This window comes from Manis javanica, chromosome 2, assembly GCF_040802235.1.
Source record: "Manis javanica isolate MJ-LG chromosome 2, MJ_LKY, whole genome shotgun sequence".
Lineage (NCBI taxonomy): Eukaryota > Metazoa > Chordata > Mammalia > Pholidota > Manidae > Manis > Manis javanica.
In genome coordinates, this window is record NC_133157.1 from 79,871,176 (window position 1) to 79,887,719 (window position 16,544).

The 16,544-nt window shown below is 37.0% G+C and overlaps 1 protein-coding gene across 9 annotated transcripts in view; it reads right to left on the reverse strand.

Annotated features, from left to right (window-relative positions):
* KIF27 (kinesin family member 27) overlaps nucleotides 1-16,544 on the reverse strand; it is a 127,826-nt gene that overhangs the window by 6,573 nt on the left and 104,709 nt on the right. For all 9 annotated transcript variants that reach the window (XM_073228717.1, XM_073228719.1, XM_073228713.1 and 6 more), the window contains 3 exons: nucleotides 12,357-12,563; nucleotides 10,682-10,880; nucleotides 1,802-1,966 (listed from right to left, as the gene is read on the reverse strand). In XM_073228717.1, the coding sequence (XP_073084818.1) occupies nucleotides 1,802-1,966; nucleotides 10,682-10,880; nucleotides 12,357-12,563 (571 nt within the window). The remainder of the gene's footprint in view (nucleotides 1-1,801; nucleotides 1,967-10,681; nucleotides 10,881-12,356; nucleotides 12,564-16,544) is intronic.

Genomic DNA, 16,544 nt, shown 5'->3' on the forward strand with positions numbered 1-16,544 from the left:
CTGGGATACTGATGATTAAGAATATAATACTTTTTTGGGAATTCAGAATTTGATATATTTACATTGTTATATTTTATAATTCAAACAAATCTTGTTTAATGTCATTATATTAGAGTAGCATTTTAAGATAGGATATAGTACAAAGCTATATCCCCAATACAATTCCAACATATTTCTTTTAAAGCACAGGGAAAATATTGAGAAGAAATATGCTAAATGTTAATAGTTGTGGGTAGGATTATGGGTGATTTATTTTCTCTGCTTCTTTTCTATATTTTCATATTTTTCTATACTGATTATATATTACTTTATACAACCAAAAAATAAAAGTATTTAAGATGTTTCTAGGTGGAATAGAAAATTAGCTGAAATAATATCTTCAACATTACTATTAAGACTAGACTTCCCAAGTAAGTTGGTCAGACAGGTATAGTCATCACTTCACAAATTTCCAAGATGATTTAACTTTTTTAAAGCTTTCTGTGTTTGTTTCATTAAAGAATAGGATGATGACCTAAGTTTCTTAAGCCTGTATACCAACATACCACTGCTTTTTAAGAGCTGTCTAGTAGTCTTAGTAGTGTAAACATGGGCCATTTAAATGCTAGATACCTAAGTTCAGATATCTCAAATTTGAAAGTGAATTTTCTTAAATCTATAAATGTTTTTATGCTGATTGTTCTGTTTACTACTTAATACTTCTTTGTGTTTTCATTTTTTTGCAAGTAGTGTTCCAAGGAAAAGGCTCAGCTATATACTGCCGGCAGTATTTTAAGTAATTTAACTGTATCAGTACCTCTGCATTACTACACTGAAAATCAGAAAGTTTAGTCTGTTTGGCAAGATTTGTATGTGTGTATCACATCTCTATCATAAGACAACTTTTATCCTAGAATACTAGAGCAGGAGTCAGAAGACAAAGTAAGTTAGACCATGTTCTAATTACTGTTCTGTTCATGAGTCACTTGACCTTTCAAAGTTTCAATTCCTTCATCTAAAAGTGGGGTTAGCAGACACTGGCTTACTTTGAGTTTAAGGGTTAAATGGAACTACTTCTGAAAATGTCTATAAATTATAAACATCATAAATTTAGAAACTACTTTTCTAAGATATTAGTGAGTTAAAAAATTTGAAACTATGTTAATTCTGCTTATATTATATATTCAGCATGTATCTTTTCATTATGCATACACATAATTTTTCACTGGCCTCTTTACAATCTTGTTGTACCCATTTTAAGCAATTTTCTTTACAGATACAAAAAGGGTGTGTTCCTAAAAGGCTGTACAATCAACTTTTCCTAAACCATATTTAAATTACTAGAAGAATACTTTCTCTAGAAATACTGAATCCTTTCTAATTGGCAGGCTCATAGAGGGTCCATTTCAATCATAGCACTTTTTACTTTTGTAAAGTAGCTTTCTTTCTTTCTTTCTCTCTTTTCCTCTCTCTTTTTTTCTTTCTTTCTCTATGTCTGTGATAATCAGAAGGCTTAGAATACCATGAAAAAGGAAAACAGCAGCTATCTTAGACTATGGGTTATTTTAAGTCAGCAAATACAAAAGGCAACAATACATGAAGTTTCCTCCACACTACACATTTGTTCATTCACTTGTCCTGGGATTTTTTCTGTCTTACACATAGACTGGACAACTGTTTTTGTTTACATAGACAAACAGAAGTTAAATGTCTAATCTTAAATGACCAAATCAATTAGTAAAGGTTAACTACAGATAAGGCATGGCTTCACCAAATGCCAGGGTAGCAGTGTCAGCATGACAAGTGACACTAAATGTCTTACGTTCAGATGGTGCTAGTTGCCACCGAATTGCTGTCCCTTCCAGTTCCTTAAGTTTCTTCTTAAGATCTCTGCTGGTTTTCTTATAGAAATAAAGATCTTTCTCCAGCTGCTGGATTTTATCTTCATATGTTTTGAAAGTTTCCATAATGCCTTCCCCATCTTGTTCTATAAAACAGTAGTTTATATTCAAATCAGTTTCAATAATCAGATTGAAAATTATTGACTATATTTAAAGACTATATTTAAACATCTATCTGATACCTGAATTTATTTTCAGATAAAATCTGGACTCTTCTGCCCTTAGTCACCTTCTCTACTCTAATCCCTACCAACTACCACATTTTCATGATTCATAAGTATTAGAACAGCAGAAGTAAGGTGTTTTCATAAAAAGGCCACATTTGGAACTCATCATTATCTTTTGTAAAGTTTACATACAGAACTGTGGATATGTGGAAAGTCATAAGCTTAAGATTCATTAGGCCCAAGAACTATAAAGCCAAAACCCCCCCATAAAAAAAAACCTGTCAAAAGAGGCCAGAAGATTAAATCACAAAGGAAAACACCACAAAAAAGGAGAAGAGGGGGTAATAGTGTAAGTAAAGTTCTAGCTTATACTACAATATTACTTAAAGCTTCCAATTAATATTTGTGAATGTCTAAAACTGTCTCAATTGGGTTATCTTCTACAATCAGTAAAATCTAGTTTACTGAAATTCATGCTTTCCAATCTACTCTGTATTAGATAATTTATAAAATGGTCCCACTGGTTTGTAATTTTGTTTTGTTGTAATTGGCTGTTTTGTAAAATTTGATCTAGGTATATCTGTATATTTTAAATTAACACATCATCTTGTTAAAAATAATACTTTAATAACACCATAAATCAGAATCCTCACAAAGGATATCATGTAAATCAATTTAATTTTAAGTCCCATACTCATAGTTGAAATTAGAAAATTCATAAATCATTAACATTTTCAGTCACAATTTTGCTGTAAATGAATGATTTTTTAAATGTATGCACTTGGCTATAGCATGAGCTTTTGTGGTACAAAGCCAATCACTTGAAAAACACATTCAAAATTCTATTAGAATATCACTTTTAGAGACTAAACACTGAACTAAAATACAGTAAGGAGAGCATGTTTCAATGAAAACACGAATGGGATCCTGTCAAGGAAATCCTGTCAGGCATCTGAGTGATAAATACTGGTTATAGAATTAGAAACAAACTGTCTCAACACCCAAATTCACGTATTTTCCAATTTTCTACTTACTCAGGTTGCTTCTTCCAGATTCCTTTTAACCCATTTTCAGCTATCAATTCACCAAGAATCAAGAAAAAGCAGCTAAGCAGCCTGGATTGAAGCATTACTGGTATCACCAGAAAGTGATTCTGTTACCATAGCAACTTTCTATGTAGTGGCCATAAACCCAGGTAACATGAGGACCAGTTGCTATGACAGCTTTTTCCACATCAGATTGGACAGCTGAACCATTATGCACGATACTCATCAATGGTAGACTAATTTTTTTAACATTAATGTGTTGTTACTTTTATTAGGTTATACTTCATTTATTTTATTTACTTATTCATTTATTTTTAATTTTTTATTAAGGTATTGTTGATATACATTCTTATGAAGGTTTCACATGAAAAACAATGTGGTTACTACATTTATCCATATTATCAAGTCCCCACCCATACCCCATTGCAGTCACTGTCCATCAGTGAAGTAAGATGCCACAGATTTCAATATTGGCCTTCTCTGTGCTACAGTTTTCCTCGTGACCCCTCACACCGTGTGTACTAAACAAAATACCCCTCAATCCCCTTCTCCCTCCCTCCCCACCCACCCTCCCACACCCTTCCCCTTTGGTAACCGCTAGTCCCTTCTTGGAGTCTGTGAGTCTGCTGCTGTTTGGTTGTTTCAGTTTTCTTTCATTGTTATACTCCACAAATGAAGGAAATCATTTGGTACTTGTCTTTCTCCGCCGGGCTTATTTCACTGAGAATAATATCCTCCCGCTCCACCTATATTGTTGCAAATGGTTTCTTTCTTATGGCTGAATAGTATTCCATTGTGTATATGTACCACTTCTTTATCCATTCATCTACTGATGGACACTTAGGTTGCTTCTATATCTTGGCTATTGTAAATAGTGCTGCGATAAACATAGCAGTGCGTATGTCTTTTGGAATCTGAGCACTTGTATTCTTTGGGTCAATTTCAAGGAGTGGGATTCCCGAGTCAAATGGTATTTCTATTTTTAGTTTTTTGAGGAACCTCCATATGGCTTTCCACAATGGTTGAACTAGCTTACATTCCCACAAGCAGTGTAGGAGGGTTCCCCTTTCTCCGCATCCTCACAAGCATTTGTTGTTTTTAGATTTTTTGATGCTAGCCATCTTTACTGCTGTGAGGTGATATCTCATTGTGGTTTTAATTTGCATTTCCCTGATAATTAATGATGTGGAGCATCTTTTCATGTGCCTGTTGGCCATCTGAATTTCTTCTTTGGAGAAGTATCTCTTCATATCCTCTGCCCATTTTTAATTGGGTTGTTTGCTTTTTGGGTGTTGAGGCATGTGAGTTCTTTATACTTTTGGATGTTAACGCCTTGTCAGATACATCATTTACAAATAAATTCTTCCATACTGTAGGATGCCTCTTTGTTCTGTTGATGGTGTCCTTTTCCATACAGAAGCTTTTTAGTTTGATGTACTCCCATGTATTCATTTTTGCTTTTGTTTCCCTTGCTCAAGGAGTTGTGTTCAGGAAGAAGTTGCTCCTTTTTATATTCAGGAGATTTTTGCCTATGTTGTCTTCTAAGAGTTTTATGGTTTCATGACTTACATTCAGGTCTTTGATCCATTTCAAGTTTGCTTTTGTGTATGGGATTAAACAATAATCCAGTTTCATTCTCTTGCATGTAGCTGTCCAGTTTTGCCAACACCAGCTGTTGAAGAGGCTGTCATTTCCCCATTGTATGTCCACAGCTCCTTTATAGTATATTAATTGACCATATATGGTTGGGTTTATATCTGTGCTCTATAGTCTGTTCCATTGTTCTATGGGTCTGTTCTTGTGCCAGTACCAAATTGTCTTGATTACTGTGCCTTTGTAGTAGAGCTTGAAGTTGGGAACCATAATCCCCCAGTTTTATTATTCCTTCTCAGGATTGCTTTGGCTATTCAGGGTCTTTTGTGGTTCCATATGAACTATTTTTTCTAGTTTGTTGAAGAATGCTGTTGGTATTTTGAAAGGAATTGCATTGAATCTATATATTGCTTTAGGCAGGATGGCCATTTTAACAAAGTTAACTCTTCCTATTCATGAGAATGGGATGTGTTTCCATTTATTGGTATCTTCTTTATTTCTCTCATGAGTGTCTTGTAGTCTTCAAAGTATAGGTCTTTCACTTCCTTGATTGGGCTTATTCCTAGGTGTTTTATTCTTTTTGATGCAATTGTGAAGGGAATTGTTATTCTGATCTCTCCCTCTGCTAGTTCATCGTTAGTATATAAGAATGCAAAATATTTCTGTGTATTAATTTTGTACCCTGAAACTTTGCTGAATTCAGATATTAGATCTAGTTATGGAGTGGATTATTTAGGGTTTTTTATGTACAATATCATGTCATCTGCAATCAGGGACAGTTTAACTTCTTCCTTACCAATCTGGATGCCCTTTATTTCTTTGAATGGTCTAATTGCTGTGGCGAGGACCTCCAGATCTATGTTGAATAAAAATGGAGAGAGTGGGCATCCTTCTGTTGTCTCCGATCTTAAAGGAAAGGCCTTCAGCTTCTCACTGTTAAGTATGATGTTGGCTGTGGGTTTGTCATATATGGCCTTTATTATGTGGAGGTATACTTGCCCTCTATACCCATTTTGTTGACAGTTTTTAGCAAGAATGGATGCTGAATTTCGTTGAATGCTTTATCGGCATCTATGGAGATGATCATGTGGTTTTTGTCCTACTTTTTGTTGATGTGATGGATGATGTTGATGGATTTTCGAATGTTGCACCATCCTTGCATCCCTGGAATAAATCCTACTTGATCCTAGTGGATTTTTTTTGATATATTTTTTAATTCGGTTTGCTAATGTTTGGTTGCGTATTTTTGAATCTGTGTTCATCAGGGATATTGGTTTGTAATTTCCTTTTTTTGTGGTGTCTTTTCCTGGTTTGGGTATTAGAGAGATGCTGACCATGTAGAATGAGTTTGGAAGTATAATCTCTTCTACTTTTTGGAAAATGTTAAGGAGGATGGGTACTAGGTCTTCACTAAATGTCTCATGAAATTCAGCAGTGAAGCCATCTGGTCCAGGGATTTTGTTCTTAGGTAGTTTTTTGATGACCAATTCAATTTCGTTGCTGGTAATTGGTCTATTCAGATTTTCTGTTTCTAGGTCAGCCTTGGAAGGTTGTATTTTTTTAGAAAATTGTCCATTTCTTCTAGGTTATCCAGTTTGTTAGCATATAATTTTTCATAGTATTCTCTAATAATTCTTTGTATTTCTGTGGTGTCCATAGTGATTTCTCCTTTCTCATTATGTTTATGTGTATAGACTCTCTTTTTTTCTTGATAAGTCTAGCTAGGTGTTTATCTATTTTCTTTATTTTCTCAAAGAACCAGCTCTTGGTTTCATTAATTTTTTCTATTGTTTTATTCTTCTCAATTTTATTTATTTCTGCTCTAATATTTATTATGTCCCTCCTTCTACTGACTTTGGGCCTCATTTGTTCTTCTTTTTCTAATTTCATTAATTGTGAGTTTAGACTGTTCATATGGGATTGCTTTCTTTACCTCAGGATACTTCTTTCCTGAGGTAGGCCTGTATTGCAATACACTTCCCTCTTAGTATGGCCTTCGCTGCATCACACGGGTTTTGCTGTGTTGAATTTTTGTTGTTATTCGTCTCCATATATTGCTTGATCTCTGTTTTTTTTATTTGGTCATTGATCCACTGGTTATTTAGCAGCATGTTGTGAAGCCTCCATGTGTTTGTGGTTTTTTTAATTTTATTTGCATAATTTAGTTCTAGTTTCATACCTTTGTGGTCTGGGAAGCTGGTTGGTACGATTTTTGAATTTACTGAGGCTCTTTCTGTGGCCTAGTATGTGGTCTATTCTGGAAAATGTTCCATGTGCACTTGAGAAGAATGTGTATATTGCTGCTTTTGGGTGTACAGTTCTGTAGATGTCTGTTAGGTCCATCTGTTCTAGTGTGTTGTTCAGTGCCTCTGTCTCCCTACTTATTTTCTGTCTGGTTGATCTGTCCAATGGAGTGAGTGGAGTGTTGAAGTCTCCTAGAATGAATGCATTGCATTCTATTTCCCCTTTTAATTCTGTTAGTATATCTTTCATATATGTAGGTGCTCCTGTGTCGGGTGCATAGATATTTATAATAGTTATATCTTCTTGTTAGATTGACCTGTTTATCACTACGTAATGTCTTTCTTTTCTTGTGACTTTCTTTGTTTTGAAGTCTATTTTATCTGATACAAGTACTGCAACTCATGCTTTTTTCTCCATATTGGTTGCATGAAATACCTTTTCCATCCCTTCACTTTTAGTCTGTGTATGTCATTGAGTTTAAAGTGATTCTCTTGTAGGCAGCATATAGATGGATCTTGTGTTTTTATCCATTCAGTGACTCTATGTCTTTTGATTGGGCATTTAAACCATTTACATTTAGGTTGATTATTGATTGGTATGTACTTACTGCCATTGCAGGCTTTAGATTCATGGTTTCCAAAGGTTCAAGGTTAACTTTCTTACTACCTAAAGTTTGACTTAACTCACTTAGTATGCTATTACAAACACAATCTAAATGTTCTTTTTTTCTCCACCTTTTTCTTCCTCCTCTATTCTTTGTATATTAGGTAATATTTTCTGTACTCTTTGTCTATCCCTTGATTGACTTTGGGGGCACTTGATTTAATTTTGCATTTCCTTAGTAATTAACTGTTCTACATTGTTTACTGTGGTTTTATTACCTCTGGTGACAGCTATTAAACCTTAGGAACACTTGCACCTTTAGCAGTTCCTGCACAATACACTGTAGAGATGGTTTGTGGGAGCTAAATTCTCTCAGCTTTTGCTTATCTGGAAATTGTTTAATCCCTCCTTCAAATTTAAATGATAATATTGCTGGATAAAGTATTCTTCGTTCTAGGCCCTTCTGCGTCATTGCATTAAATATATCATGCCACTCCCTTCTGGCCTATAAGGTTTCTGCTGAGAAGTCTTGATAGCCTGAGATGGGTTTTCCTTTGTATGTGATCTTATTTTGCTCTCTGGCTGCTTTTCTTTTTCTTTTTTCTTTTTTTTCTTTGGTATTGTTAATGTACAATTACCTGAACAACATTATGGTTACTAGACTCCCCCTATTATCAAGTCCCCACCACAACGTACCCCATTACAGTCACTGTCCATAAGCTTAATAAGATCCTATAGAGTCATTACTTGTTCTGTGTATACTGCTTTCCTGTGTACCCATTATGTGTGCCAATCATAATGCTCCTTTTACCTGCTTATCCTTCCCTTCCCACCCATCCTCCACAGTCCCTTTCCCTTTGGTAACTGTTAGTCCATTCTTGGGTTCTGTGAGTCTGCTTTTGTTTTGTTCCTTCAGTTTTTTCTTTGTTCTTATACTCCACAGATGAGTGAAATCATTTGATACTTGTCTTTCTCTACCTGGCTTATTTCACTGAGCATAATACCCTCTAGTTCCATCCATGTTTCTGCAGATGGTAGGATTTGTTTTCTTCTTATAGCTGAATAATATTCCATTGTGTATATGTACCACTTCTTCTTTATCTATTCATCTATGGATGGACACTTAGGTTGCTTCCATTTCTTGGCTATTGTAAATAGTGTTGCAATAAACATAGGGGTGCATATGTCTTTTTCAAACTGGGCTCCTGCATTCTTAGGGTAAATTCCAAGGAGTGGAATTCCTGGGTCAAATGGTATTTCTATTTTGAGTGTTTTGATGAACCTCCATACTGCTTTCCATAATGGTTGAACTAGTTTACATTCCCACCAGTAGTGTAGGAGGGTTCCCCTTTCTCCACATCCTTGCCAACATTTGTTGTTGTTTGTCTTTTGGATGTTGGCCATCCTAACTGGTGTGAGGTGATATCTCCCTGTGGTTTTAATTTGCATTTCTCTGATGATTAGTGATGTGGAGCATCTTTTCATGTGCCTGTTGGCCATTTGAATTTCTTCTTTGGAGAAGTGTCTTTTCAGATCCTTTGCCCATTTTTTAATTGGCTTATTTGCTTTTTTTTTGTTGTTGAGGTGCATGAGCTCTTTATTTTATTTTGAAATCTCTTTTAGGAAGATTCATGAGGTTGATTTCATTTGACTCATTCTCTGGCGTATTTATAATTCTGCTCTGAACCAGGCTTCTTTGACATTTCATATTTGTATGTGGCGCCTTCGAGTGCCCAGAAGCTTTACTCTCTGGAGCTGCTCAGCCCTTGGAGCAATGTCAGAGGTCATAAGGGAATGGTGGCATTGCCTGGGGGGAGGAAGAGGTGTTTCCTGATTCCCTGATGCTATTCCTGTCTCCACTGCCAGATCCAGTGGGCCAAGCACACAGGTGCTTTACGTAAAGCCTCTATGCTTTACGTTTGTAGCTGCTGTAGGCTGGGCTTTCCTCTGGCTAGCCTGACGCCAGGGCAGGGTTTGCCAGGTTGAAAGCCAGGTTGCAGGCTGGCTGGGAGGAAGGTGCAGCAGGGTGCATATCACAGATGTGGGCACTGGAGCTGCGTAGCCAACCAGGGGGATGGAGCACCTGAAGATCGTGAAAGTTCCCAACCTGCTGGGCAGAGTGCACCTGGATAATTTTGTCTACCTGTCCTTTCTCCTGAGCAGTAAATTCTGTGCAATCCTTGCCACTTTAGCAGCCCTCTCATTGTTAGGAAGTCTCTCAGATTGCCTGCCTCTCTTTTGCCCCAGAGCAGCCAGATATGGATCCCTGTTTTCCACTAGCAGCTGGAATCTCAGTCTCTCCATGCATTCTGTGTGTCTTAGCTTTCCAACCCGCCTAATTATGAGAGCATCATGTAATGAAGGGTTGTGCTCCCAGAGCAGCTTTCCATAGCTAGATGTTCAGCAGTCCCATGCCTCCACTCCCTCTTCATTCTGTTTCTCTTCCTCCCACTGGTGAGATGGGGTAGGGGATGGGATTGGGTCCCGCCTGGCCACGGCTTTGATATGTTACCATGTTCCATGAGGTTTATTCTTTTTACCAGATGTATGTAGTCTGGCACAGCCCTCTTTCCTGTTGCTCTTTCAGGATTAGTTGTATTAATTATATTTTCATATTATATGTAGTTTTAGGAGGAGGCCTCTGTCCCACCCCTCATGCTGCCATCTTTCAATGGCATACTAATTTTGACCTCAGATATAATCTAATGTGTAAAATTTACAATCAACTGAAAAGTATAATGAGAAAGGTAGCTAGAAATCTAACAGAGCCTATCAGTTTAATTTTCTGATAGGAAGTAATTTAAATATCAAAGTACTAAAACCTTTGGAGAGAGAAACTTCTGTGTATCACAAAGCCAGACGTCATCCCACATTTGTACAGAAAAACTAGACCAAGAACAAATTAATAGGATTACAATTCTTATGCATGGCCCGGGGACAGGCAGAAGGGATGGCATTTCTACCACGAACAGCTCTACATCAACGACAACATTCTAGCATAGGGTAACTAGGACATGTAAAGCACAAAAACATGTATAAGTGGTAACTATTTATACATGTTAGGCTTTTATGTGTTCAAATCCACCCTTCCTTCCCTAACCCTCTCCTGCACAGCACCATAACACAACTGATGAGAAGGGGCAAGTACCTTTGAAATGATGTAACAGCAGCTGCATTTTTTGTTCATGTTCCTTTTGTTGGAGGGTCAGTCTCCGGTCACACTGCAATTTCAGATGTTCCAGTGCAGATTCCAACTCACGAACCATATTATCCTGTTCCAAAACCTTAATTTTAGATTCTTCATTCTGTAACTGTAGTTTCTTTTCAGCTTCTCGCAAATTAACCACCTAGCAAAGACATTTTTTACTTTTTAAAGATGTCTTAGATAGCTTAATATAACACATTAATCTACTTCTCTTATGCTACATAAAGAACTTCCTTAATCATCATGGTATAACTAGGCAAATGCTTTGTAAAATACCCCAAAATATCCTAACAGCCTTTTGATGGGATTCTGAATTAGTAACTATTTGAGTTCACATACGATGTTGCTCTAACAGTACCCCTCCATCATTTCTTAGACGTGATCTCTGTAGCTTACATCTATAGCAGTCCTAAACTCTGTTTCTCTAGTCTAAGAAGGCATTGAGAATCTAAAGACTCTTGTAATATCTAGATAATGCCCAGTTTTAACTACAAAATGGATGTTATAAATAAGGGGCAGAATTTTTTAGACAATAAATAGAATTAGGTGTCAGATGGTGCATTTAGTCCAATGGGTTCTTCTCTGAACTGATACAAAGTAAAAATACTTCAGAAAATGTCTGTGTCACAGAACTTGTTAACAATGTAATGACCTTGTCTCCAGAAAAATATTTATTTCTTCAAAGCGTTCTCAGAATCACAAAATCCACTGACCGTGCTTTGGGTTAAGGACCCTTGCTCTAAAAACACCAAAAGAAAATTACCTATATCAGGGCCTCAGAGAGTCCTACACCATTTTTCTGTCTCCCATATACCCAGCAAAAGGATGCATTCTCATCAATAATAGTAGCTTACTACTGACAGTAATTATACAAGAGGAAGGTGGTATGTAACATTTCTATCACCTTTTCATCTTTATTTTACTTGTCTAACAGGATTAGAACTTTATTTCAAACCTCAGTGTTTTGTTTTCATTAATTATCTGGTATTCCTTATCTACTTGTCTACTACTTCTTAATCAGTATCTTAAGTGAAGACATTAGAGAAAAGATGGATATATTTCTCAATGCTGTGATACATCTCTACTTCAGTAAGTTGTAAAATTCATATAAAATGAAATATTTTACTTGATGTTAAGCACATTCAGGCTCATGCTAAAATCTACGACAATCACTGATGCACACTTTATCTGCATTTCAGTTCGGTGTGTGGTGAGAAAGTGCTGGTGTCCCCAACACTACAGCAGTGAAGGCAAGGAAACCCAAGATTGGAGGGCCTTGATTTTTCATGAATGCTGAGTAGCAACAAGCAAATCCAGAAAATATCCAAGAAATAGTGACTGAGGAATATAACTTAAATTCTTTGGTTTTTAAAACTATTTCAAAAAGCTCTTCTTTCAAAAGGCCTGCAACTTTAAAAACCTCATCACGTTAGGCCTACATACTTGGATAAGCACAAAGTTTTCAGAAGACTACAATCAGCAATGTAAAGAGAAATCAAGATTAAATCTGTAGTTACATCATAAGAATTTTTAGGTCTTTCAATTTCTTTAAAAATTGTAAATAAATGTGAGATAAGCTTGACCCTTTTTATAGGAAAACTATCCTTCAAAAACAAACCTTATTGAAATATCTCAAAAGAATAGCTCTAATCTCAAGAGGATGCAGGCAAATTAGTTTTCCCAAGACATTTGCTTCACTATGAGGGACGTTTTGGAGTGAAGCTCTGAGCGAGTTCTGGCGACTCTTGATATTTTCATTCTTGTATTCAATTGCAGCCTCCAAAGTTTCAATCCCTTCTTCAAGTTGGAAAAGAACATGTTCTTCCTAGACATAAAACAATTAGAAATCATTCATTTTAAATGAAATAGTATGACTTGGAGTCTGTCATATACTCTTACTCTGCTATTTGAGCCAGTGTAATTCTTTTAACAAGATTTTAACAAAATGTCTATTAAGTGCTTGCTCTGCTATACAATGCACTGTATGAATATAAATATATATAACATATAATCATTGAACCCTCGCAGTAAACCTTGTGTAGTAAAATGGAAGGGCCAGAAATTTAAGTAAGTTATGAAAAGTCCCAAGGTCATACAGCAAATGCTGATCACTAAGGAATACATGTGAGCAAAACCTCAGCCCACAGGATTAGTGCTATTGTCATATATCTCCCTCCATAGCCCCTAAGGTGTATGTTTCATGTCAGTGAGACCTGGAGACCCCTTGGTGTCCCTTCAAGAATCTACCAAAACAATATATTGACAGAAAAGAAAGAAGAAATTTGGAGTAAGTTATTAAGAACAGTAATCAGAGAAGAGTCTCTAGGGAAAAAACAGAGGATGGCATAAAAAAAAGTAAGGGGATTTAAGAACAGGCAACATTTCATAAGATTCCTATGAAATGTTGTTAGAAGGAAAATATAGGCATTAAAAATGAGATAGTGTAACGTTTTTTCATATGCCAGAGAAAAAAATCTAATGAATCACTGTCAGAAAACCTAGCAGTTATTTGAACTATCCAAATAACATCTCATTTAGGGGTATTCAAACCTATGGTGAGAAATTATTCAGGTCTTGGTGAGATTTAGATATATATTTCTGTATACTTCTATGTGTGGTAGAGATCATCTCAAATTTCAGTTCCTTGAGGGAAGAATGTCTTGTCCATACTCATGTCCTTACTGCCTAACATAGTATATATCACACAGTTTAAACTCAGTAAGTATCTGCTGAATGAGTTAATGAAGAGGAGAAAAAAATATTTTCATATGTCTGGTTATGTGACTCAAATATTTCTCTCCACTCCTCCCCCCAGCATTTGAAAAGAAAATGATGTTAATATTTCTGATTTACATAAAGAATAGTTATACTGACTTTTGGAATTCCTTTTCTAGAAACAGGGAAAAGGTATGTAAAACCTATTCCAGTGGCAAGTTGAATAATTACTGTTAAAAACAATTTTAGACTTAGACAATTCCAAGGGTTTTAGGAACCCTGTACAAGAAACAGGAACAGGGATTAAAGATGGCAGTGTGAGAGGTGAGACAGAGACCTCTTCCTAAAACCACATATAATAAGAAAATATAATTTAATACAACTAATCCTGAAAGAACAACAGGAAAGAAGGCTGCACCAGACTGCATACACCTGGAGAGAGGAGCAGACCACACGGAACAGAGTAATGTACGAAAGCTGTGACCCGATGGGGCCCAAGCCCTTTCCCCACCCCAGCTCACCAGTGAGAGGAAGAGAGACAGAGCGGGTAGGGAGGTGGAGACCTGGAACTGCTGAACACCTAGCCCTGGAGATATGCTCTGGGAGCATGAACTGACATTACACAGTGCTCTGAGGGGTGCAGTTGGAAAGCTAAGACAGGTGGAATACCTGGAGAGATGGAGATTCCAGCTGTTTGTGGAAAATAGGGATTCATATCCAGCTGATCTGGATGGGCAGTCTGAGAGATTTCTAACAGTGAGAGTGCTGCTAAAGGGGCAAGGATTACACAGAGCTTACTGCTCAGGAGAAAGGACAGGTGGACAAATTGTCTGGGTGCACTCTGCCCAGCAGGTTGGGAGCTTAAGCAATCTTCAGTTGCTCCATCCCTCTGGCTGGCTACGCAGCTCCAAGGCCCCAGACCATGATACGCAGCCTGCTGTGTCTTCCTCCTGGCTAGCCAGTACCTGGCTCAGGCTCGTAAACTGGCAACCCTTGCCCTAGCATCAGGCCAGCCAGAGGGAAGCCCCGCCCACTGGTTCTGGCAATGGAGACAGGCATAGTACCCAGGAAGCAGGAAACACCTCTTTCCTCCCTCCAAGCACCAACACCACTCCCCTGCAACCCCCAACAACATTGCTCCAGGGGCTGAGCAGCTCCAGAGAGAAGAGCTTCAGGACACTAGAGGGCACCACAGACAACTTATGAAACGTCAAGGGAACCTGATTCAAAGCAAAATTATGAATACACCTGAGAAAGATTCAAAAGAAATCAACCTCATGAATCTTCCTGAAAGATTTCAAAATAAAAATCATTAACATGCTCATGGAGGTAAAGTTAGAAAAACATTTGAGAACTCAGGAATGAATTTAGGATGGAGATCCAATCATTGAGGAATACAATGGATGGTATTAAAAGCAGATTAGGCATGGTGGAGGAGATGATAAATGAAATAGAAACTAGGGAAGAGGAATGAAAAGAAGCTGAGGCACAGAGGAAAAAAGGATCTCTAAGAATGAAAGAATACTGAGAGAACTGTGTGACCAATCCAAATGGAACAATATTTGTATTATAGGGGTACCAGAAAAAGAGAAAAAGGGAGAGAAAGTGTCTTTGAGGAAGTAATTGCTGAAAAATTCCCCAATCTGGGGAAGGAGGTAGTCTCTCAGGCCATGGAGGTACACAGATCTCCCAACACAAAGGAACCAAGGAGGAAACACCAAGACATACAATAATTAAAACAGCAAAGATCAAAGATAAGGACAGACTATTAAAAGAAGCCAGAGAGAGAAATAAAATCACATGCAAAGGAAAACCCATCAGGCTATCATCAGACTCCTCAGCAGAAACCCTACAGGCCAGAAGGGACTGGCATGATGTATTTAATGCAATGAAGCAGAAGGGCCTTGATCCAAGAATACTAAACCCAGCAAGGTTATCATTTAAATTTGAAAGAGGGATTAAACAATTTCCAGATAAGCAAAAGCTGAGAGAATTTAGCCCCCACAAACCATCTCTACAGTGTGTTTTGAAGGGACTACTATAGATAGAAGTGTTCCTAAGGTTAAATAGCTGTCGCCAGAGATAATATAAAGGGATAGACGAAGAGTACAGAATATGATACCTAATATATAAAGAATGGAGGAGGAAGAAAGGAGGGAGAAAAAAAGGAACCCATAGATTGTGTTTGTAATAGCATACTAAGTGAGTTAAGTTAGACTCTTAGATAGTAAGGAAGTTACCCTTGAAACTTTGGTAACCATGAATCTTAAGCCTGCAATGGCAGGAAGTACATACCTATCGATAATCACCATAATGTAAATAGACTGAATGCACCAATCAAAAGACACAGAGTTACTGAATGGATAAAAAAACAACTATATTTTGCCTACAAGAGACTCACTCCAAACTCAAAGATATACACAGACTAAAAGCAAAGGGATGGAAAAAGATATTTCATTCAACTAATAGGGAGAAACAAGCAGGTATTGCAGTACTTGTATCAGACAAAACAGACTTCAAAACAAAGAAAGTCACAAGAGACAAAGAAGGACATTACATAATGATAAAGGGATCATTCCAACAAGAGGATATAAACATTATAAATATCTATGCGCCCAACACAGGAGCACCTACATAAGTGAAAGAAATACTAACAGAATTAAAAGGGGAAATAGAATGTAATTCATTCATTCTAGGAGACCAATACTACACTCACTCCAACGGACAGATCAATCAGAAAGAAAATAAGTAAGGAGACAGAGGCACTGAAACACATTAGAACAGATGGACCTAACAGACATCTACAGAACTCTACACCCAAAAGAAGAAGGATACACATTCTTTTTAAGTGCACATGAACATTTTGCAGAATAGACCACATACTAGGCCACAAAAAGAGCCTCAGTAAATTCAGAAAGATTGAAATTGCAACAGCCAACACCTCAGACCACATGGGTATAAAGCTAGAAATAAATTGTACACAGAAAGCAAAAAGGCTCACAAACACAAGGAGGCTTAACAACATGCTCCTAAAAAAATCAGTGGATCAATGACCAATTAAAACAGAGATCAAGCAATATATGGAGACAAA